At 35.1% G+C, this 8,607-nt stretch overlaps 1 protein-coding gene and 1 pseudogene across 2 annotated transcripts in view; both read right to left on the bottom strand.

Moving 5' to 3' along the window:
* The window catches only part of LOC137632640 (uncharacterized), a 15,877-nt gene continuing 7,270 nt past the window's right edge, over positions 1-8,607 (bottom strand). Inside the window, exons 2-4 of one of the 2 annotated variants that reach the window (XR_011042072.1) lie at positions 6,804-6,859; positions 802-4,432; positions 1-770 (exon numbers count right to left, since the gene is read on the bottom strand). Coding sequence is in view for 1 of the 2 variants with exons in the window: in XM_068364709.1 (XP_068220810.1) it covers positions 1,432-4,432; positions 6,804-6,811 (3,009 nt within the window). In the remaining variant the exon portion in view is untranslated. Of the gene's footprint in view, positions 4,433-6,803; positions 6,860-8,607 lie in introns of both variants that reach the window. The other variant, XM_068364709.1, reaches the window with a different exon arrangement.
* The window catches only part of LOC137632426 (uncharacterized), a 4,206-nt pseudogene continuing 3,937 nt past the window's right edge, over positions 8,339-8,607 (bottom strand).

Here is an 8,607-nt window from a genome sequence, read left to right as displayed (position 1 = left end):
GGCATTATCGCTCTTCATAAATCTACCATCCGTTCTTCCTCATCTGTAGCTAGTATATTGACCATTTCAATTTGAAATTCTGATGGATTGCGTCTAATGTGTAAGAAAGATTTCATCGTGCCAAAAAGCCAACAAGATCCAGTAAAGATGTTTTAATTTTAAGGGCCCGAAAAGCTAAACTAGGTTGTTTAGTTTTAGGAAAGCAGAAATGAGGAAGATGAAATTATATACATATAGCGTTAGAGGTATACAAGAATAGAAGACAACTCTCCAAATAAACTAAATTGAGCTTTAGTTAGACTTTAGGATCAACAGACAACTGCATTTATGTTTTTCCATTTAATATTTGGTGTCGACACGTTTCAAACCATTTTTTAATGATTCTTCATCAACACTGCAGTACTATATATTGGCTGCTCGATAGAATCACATTTCAATAATGAGGATATGATGTTGAAAATCTAAATTATAAAAATATTTGATAACAGGAGTCCCTGGTACACATTTCTCCGAAGAAGTGTACTATACCCTGTCACACCTCTACTTCGCAGCGAGTAACCAAATAGATAGTGTAGACAGAGCTGGGAAAGGTAATGGGGAGGACCAAACACAGGAACTCTCCTCTCAGTAATAGTGTGGCTGGGTGCACTACCTCAGAATGATGTGTACTTGGAATTCCTGCGTCCTATTGTACATACGATATAAAGTATTATGTGTGCCGGTTTAGTATGTGGCCTACCTTTTTTATTCTGATTTAGTATGTGGCCTACCTTTTTTATTCTGATTTAGTATGTGGCCTACCTGGCTTGTTAGGTTAGGTTAGGTAAGGCCACATACTAAAACAGATAGAATTTCGTAGGCCATATTCGAAAGGTAGGCCACATACTAAACCGGCACCGAATTAGGTTTGGAAGTTTGGTTGGCTATGTACACACATGGGGTAAGTTTAACAGTTCTCCTGCCAGCTGTTGCATGTGGGCTGTTAAATTTTCAGAAGGATTGATTTCTCAGAAGCACGTAATGAGCTTTCAGAAAAGTCTAGACCGTTGTAGTCATGTTGCACACATTACCTCATTTTGTTTTGCTTCCTACAGCCAAAATGAAAACCTAAAAGATTCATTATTTTCACCTAAAATATGTAAAAATTCTCGAAAAGAAAGACGAAGATAATCTCTCGTTTGTACTGCTAGACGTGTGGGCCTATGCCTTCACGATTTCACAGCTTCAATTCATGAAGATACTGATGATAAGTTACAAAATGGTGGGCCTATATACACACACACCTTATACATCAACTTTATTCCCTTACACAAATATGAAACTTACTAAATACAAAAGCTTTATTTTTCCTATATTTGAAGTATTCTTGAAATTCTGCTACAGATATCAAATATCCCCACCCTGTTTTTTATCCAAGTAACTTTTCAAGTTCTACATCTTTAGCAGTTCTTGTATAAAATGGGAATATCTATATTCAAGATGTTCATCCAGATGCTTCAGGAACACTTTTTCTGGCACAATAAATCCAGGAAGTGAGTATCTCTCTAGGATATCTCGGATGCATTTCATAGTGTGTTTCAACAAAGTATTTTGGCTAAAAGGAGATTGTATCGGAATCTCATGATGATATTCTCCCTCACAAGAGCATTGTTTACATTTGAGACAAAGTATGTTCCCTTGAATTTTCTTTTGTACACGGTTTTTCTCATACATTTCCATTCTATGTTCTTTTTTGCAAATAGTGCAGTATGACCACTCAGCGAGACTTTTGCACACTCTTTCCGAATCAGATTGACCCTTCTTTACCAGCAGTTCCATAGTACGTATTATTTCAGATCCACTAATCACTAGAGATCCTGTAGGAGCAAGAGACAGGAGGTAGATATACCGATCTGAAGGAATACTAAGCTTTTTACACACATCAACAGCAAAATTGATTAGTATGTCATTACGACTAACAGCTCCAGCTAATTGTTTATGTTTCACTTGATGGGAAACTGCTACCAGCTCCCATATTTGCTCACAGATTTGTAAAGACGTCTTAGAAATGCCATTTTCCTTTTTACAGGCACTCATGAAATTGTAAAGCTCCCCTGATAACTCCTTTTCTGCAGATTCATTCACCGTGTTAGCAAAAACCTCATTTTGTACTGCTTTCATTGTATTAACTGACAAAGGTGGTAAAGCATTCAGAGTTTTCAAACACTTCTTCCAATTCTTCCAGCAAACTTTCCAGTATGCCCTGTCTAAGTCATCAATCTCGTCTGCTTCATTGTTGCTCAGAGTCGAATTGTTGAACTTCATAAAAAGTTTGAATTTTACGCCATAATTGGCCATGGCTTCTATCACTGGAGGAGTATCCTGATTGTCAGCAAAGGTCACTAATGTAAGTAAGTGCTCAGAAACCCTTTGACCAAATATGGTTGACACATAGTCCATCACCAAACGCTCAGAAGATGTAAGGCGAACAAGGTGAGCCTGAACAACAAATCCAATGGCATGGATGTCAAAGCCTTTTGATGAAACATTTGCCAGGAAAGTTTTGAGTGTCTGTACGTGATCCCTGACTTCTGCACCAGACGAGTCGTTGAGCCCAGGCGTGTCTATGACAGTGAGTGCCGTTTCACTTTCGCTGGAATAGAATGTATATGCCGTGATACCCGTGGTCTGCGAAGTAGTTTCCACATGGATCAGAGCATCGTCTGCTTTTTTTTTACCCATATAATAATTAGCTATAAAGTTGATCAGCATTGTCTTCCCACTTCCTGAAGCTCCTAGGAAAATAATCGATTTCGGGGAAACTTTCTCGTTAATTTCACCATAAAATTTCTGTTCAATTCCACATGGATCAATGGTGGTCTTTGTTGGGCTCAAATATGTTGATTTCTTAAGGGTTTCCTGTGCTATTTCTGGATGCTGTTCACATTTTTCCTTACGGTTCTTATGAAGGTTCTCATTTCTATGCACCTTTTCCTCGGTATATTTTGAACCCTGTGGCTCATCGGGTACATCTGAGTTTGGTCTCTTTAGTGGGTTACTTGATGAATTTCTATTCGAAATTTGTTGTCTTTTCCTTGTCGAGTAATCTTGGGCCTGTTGCTCGCTATCAGCAGTGCCCTGAAGATAGTTGTTTACTTTACCATTTTGCATCTGGTCTAAATTATCTGCAACTCTGTGTTTATAATGTTTCTCTTGCACAGTTCCTTCATTATATTCATTATGCCCAAGAACAACATATTTGTGGCTTGTATTTTCAGATACTACTTCGATTTCATCAGCTTTTTTCTCATCACTCCTCTTCAATTCCTTGTCATTTTCTTCTGATACACTCCTTTTAACATTTAGAACATTTTCCGAGTCACCCAAGGTTTTTTTTGGACCAAGTGAACCTTCTGTAACCTGAGAATAGGTTCTTTGGGATTCTATTTCTCCCTTTAACGAACAATTGCCAGTAAGTTTTATGTCTTTCGTATGGCTTTCCTCTGAAGTGACATCCATCTTTGGAGAACAGACTTTGTTTCTAGCCACTATACTGGTAGTATTTGGTCGGATTAACTCTGCATCACTGGATTTTGGACGCACCCATTGAGCATGCATTTCCTGTCTCTCATTCTCTAGCTTGCCTTCAACGGGAACATTATTTCCTGGATATGTAGTTGATGGAGGCTCATCAACTTTACTTTTGTGCACATCCGCAACATTGACTGTTTTGAAACTTAGTTGTGTATTAAATTCAATATCTCGATTCCTCTGATATGCTGTAACAGAAGTCTGCACTTGCATAAGGCCTTCCAGTCGTCTCACACTTGTTGTTACAAGAGATGAAGCCGGACCACTGATGTAAGCAGTCATTGGAATAGAACTTACATTGGACTCGCTTAAAATACGACAGAATTCTTCAAAGGAATGTTTTGAAGGCGTAACTTCGTCCCGGTCTGAGCTTGTATTCGTGTATATGAAAGCTTTTGATGAATTTTCCAGAATGTCATGTGGGATGAAGCATTCACTGGAGCCTTTTAGTACGTCTTGAAAATAAGCTTTAAATTTGTCAATGCATTCAGCTTTTAGTTCACGTTTAAAGGTAAGAAGCATGTCACTATAGGACTTATGCACGACAGACGTTACTGTGTGCTTCGATTCATGGGGTGGTATATCGATACCGACCTTTTCTAAGATCTTATTTCCTTTTAATAGAATAGCATCTGTGGGATTTTCATTAAGAAAATCATGCATCCATTGACTTTTCACTTCACGTTTTGACAACTCAAGAAGAGTACTCAATCTATCTATTTTAATTTCAAACCGAACTGGGGACTCCTTGATTTCACAGCTAAATCCATCATCCCTCGGCAGGTACTTTTGAGTAGCCTTATCGTAGAGGTATCCTGGGGTAACATCACTGATGCAGACATATACTTCCTCTTTATCATATCTGCATGGAAGAAGAAAATAAGTGATTATGCATACATACATATATAGATACATACATACATAACTGTTTCATGATAACAATATTTCACACATCAATTTATTTTTCTTAACCAACCCTATTTTTCCTGCATCAATTATTTTGTCATATGTCCTACTTTCTCGATTAAATCTCACCTTACAACTTTTCTGGTATAGTAAGGGATATCATATACTTATAACTTATAGCCTCTCATATCACACTTATTCACTGCCTGGCCAGTGTTTTTAAGGTATTTCTCAGTGACGGAAAGGTGCTGAAATGCTTGGTGAGAGGAATAATTGTTGCATTGTATAAAGTATTGTAGTATTGTAGCATAACTTTATCCGCTAAGACAAATGTCTACTAGGAAAAAAGACTAAATGAAGGGGGAAAGCAGTATGAGACCCATATGTGGCCAGAAAAAAAGTTTGATAATGGTATCAATAGAAAACTTGAAGAAAGGTTTTAGTGAGTGATTAAAAGTGATTGTGATGGATGGAAAGTGTAAGTTTGGTGTAAAGATTGGTCTGAGATAAGGATGTGGTTGTTCTCTATGGCTGTTCAACGCCTTTATAGCTGAAATGAATTAGAGAATTAGTAAAGAAACAGTGGATAGATAGGCAAAATTTTTGTGCTAAGAAAATTAGTCAATAGAGTAAGGAATGGTTTATGTTAGTCAACGCTACTTTGTGATTGTAAAAAAATAATAAAAAAATTGGGGATTAATGTGAACAAGAATGTGAATAAGGTTTTGAGGAGACGTGGCAATGAATTTCCATATTAAACGTAAAAATGGAAGCGGATGATTCCCGCAATGGATGATGTTAAGATGAGATAATATATCTATCACAGAAAAGTGAACTAGGTTAATTGAATCAACCGTGAAAGTCGAGGTGGGAATGTATGAAGGGATTGTCGAATTTACTCTCCTTTATGTAAGTGAAGTGTTGAATGTTGAATGGAAAGTAAAAATGGATTAAATACTGAAATAAGTTTCGGTAAGTTTGTAACTCGGAAGTGATATGAGGTAGAAGAGTAGGCCTAGAAAGGATTGAGTAGAATACATGGAAAAATTGATGAAAGACAGGGGCCTTTGTATCCAAGCTAGACGGTAAGCAAGACTCTTGAATAGCGTAGTTAGTATAGGAGGTTAGACGTGTTGCTGATGAGTCTCGTGTGCTTTTAAGAAGTGACTAATAGTGTGGAAATTTTACTGCACTTGGGGCTCATCCCCAACTAAGCAGTTATAGTTAGAATATGGCAGGAATCTATTATTATTATTATTATTATTATTATTATTATTATCATTATTGTTATTATTAGTTAAGCTACAATCCTAGTTTGGAAAGCAGGATGCTATTAGCCCAAGGGCTCCACCAGGGAAAAATATCTCAGTGAGGAAAGGACATAAGGAAATAAGTAAACTACTAAAAGAACAATGAAAAATTAAAATAAAACATTCTAAGAACAGTAACAACATTAAAATAGAACTTCATATATAAACTATAAAAAGAGACCTATGTCAGCCTGTCCACCATAATTAAACATAAGCTGCAAATTTGAACTTTTCATGGGGTCACAAATTTTTAGGACAAACATTCTAGTGAGAAAATGTATAATATACAGAAGCTCCTCAACTCAAACTTAATAGGGTCCAAGAAGCTGTTTATAAGTCAATTTTTTTTTAAATCTTAGCCTAAGAGTTGTGGTGGCCGATGCGGTAACGTCTCTAACTGGTGAATGCCAGACTGGGGTTCGAGTCCCGCTCAAACTTGTTAGTTCCTTTGGTCGCTACAAGCTCAACCATCATTGTGAGCTAAGGATTGGGGGTTTGGGGGAGCCTATAGGTCTATCTGCTGAGTCATCAGTAGCCATTGCCTGACCCTCCTTGGTCCTAGCTTGGGTGGAGAGGCGGCTTGGGCGCTGATCATATGTATATATTGCCAGTCTCTAGGGCATTGTCCTGTTCGATAGGGCAATGTCACTGTCCCTTGCCTCTGCCATTCACGATTGGCCTTTAATCTGAAATCCATGTCGTTTTGCTTACTGTATTAAATTACAGTATTTCTGTATCTTATCTTTGTTATCTTCAGTTAGGTTTGTATTTGTATCTCCGAATGTCCGTAAGTCGAATGTTCGTAAGTTAGGGACCTTATGTATTCAGTAATATGACATAAATCGCAAAAAAAAAAAAAAAAAAAACTACTACCACTAAGCGATTGTTTTTGAAACTATCAAGGTTTCAGAATACAAATTTTATCTCTAATCAAACATGATATGCAAATGAATGAAGAAATATGTGAATAAATATGTAGATAAATGAAAAGATTAAGAGAAAAAGGTTGAAACTTACGTCTCCATAGTCTAGAAGAAAGAAGTCCTGCTATGGCCTATTCAGTGATTTTCAACCTGCAAAGAAATCCAATCAAAAGAATATTATAAACCCGCTACTAGCATACGCGACCCGTCAAAAATGACGGCTAATTTATATAGATATGCTCACATAGATTCAAACTTTACCCAACCCCCTCCCCCCCTTTCCTAACTACAGCATGGCAGTTTAGGCAGTTTATAGGAGACTGTGGTTTCCGAGTGTACCTCTAGTGGTACACTTTCTCACCAGGGTATGCCTACTCTCTCTCTCTCTCTCCCTACTACCCGAGGGACGGGTAGAGTAGTCATACGTCTGGCAATGTAGCTCAGCGTGACAGGAAACAGACAGACACACACACACACACACACACACATATATATATATATATATATATATATATATATATATATATATATATATATATACATATATATTTATATATACAGTACATATCTATATATACATACATATATATATATATATATATATATATATATATATATATATATATATATATATATATTTACATATATATACACACACACATATATATATACATATATATATATATATACATATATATATATGTATATATACTGTATATATACACATACATATATATAGCCAGACACATTGCTCTTCATTATATAGGGGAGATTATTATTATTATTATTATTATTATTGTTATTATTATTATTATTATTATTATTATTATTATAGCAAGTTAAATGTTCCTGAAATGAAAATAACATCAATAATTTTTTTTTCATAAACTTAAAATAAGAGAAAATCTCTCTCTCTCTCTCTCTCTCTCTCTCTCTCTCTCTCTCTCTCTCTCTCTCTCTCTCTCTCTCTCTCTCTCTCTCTCTCTCTCTCTATGTTTAATTCTATTCGATATTCTGTTGATAGATTCATGAAAAGATAAAATTAAATCAATTACTGATATATCTAAATATATATCACCTCACATTTCAAAGGAAAACTAATTTTGATTCGTGAGGACCACTTTAAGAAAAATCTCTCGTGTACAATTTCATTCATTCTGTGTGGCCCTCTTTAACGTTGAGAGAAATGTGTCTAAAGAATTACTCTTAGGGTCTAAATAAAACATGAGATTTTTTGTTTATTGTATTTGGAAAAATATAACGTAAAAAGGCTGGTCTTAAAAAGGTGCAAAGAAAAAAAAAAAAAGAAAAAACTTGTATGGTGTAGATATTTGAGCAATGAAAATTTGGAAGTATATTGATACTGTAGGCCTATACAAACATGATGATGTTTACACTTCTAAAATCAAAGTATATGTATATACATACACACACACACACACACACACACACATATATATATATATATATTTGTATGTGGTGTGTATATCTATGTATGCATCATAAAATTCACAAATGTAATTGTGTGTATGTAACAAAAGAAACATTGCTTTATATATATAATATATATATATATATATATATATATATTATATATATATATATATATATATATATATATATATATATATATATATATATATATATAAGATGAAGCTAATGTTATTAAGAATAAAGTAATTAACTAAATCCGAAACATGACATGGATATGCAATAGTGAGCTAAATTACCCATTTGCACTGTTTACCTTATCTCTTTAATTCGTTAATAACAACACATCCTTAATCCGAAGAAAAACTAAAGGAAAAGAAATTATTTTTTCAGTTTCCCCTTTTACTTTATACGTTTTCTAATTACTGCTTGTTCTTTATAAAGATCAATGAAAACTGTATTTTTTC

Source organism: Palaemon carinicauda, chromosome 41 (genome assembly GCF_036898095.1).
Source record: "Palaemon carinicauda isolate YSFRI2023 chromosome 41, ASM3689809v2, whole genome shotgun sequence".
Classification (NCBI taxonomy): domain Eukaryota; kingdom Metazoa; phylum Arthropoda; class Malacostraca; order Decapoda; family Palaemonidae; genus Palaemon; species Palaemon carinicauda.
Note: the sequence above shows the minus strand (reverse complement) of the source record. Positions and strands in the feature narration are given on the sequence as shown.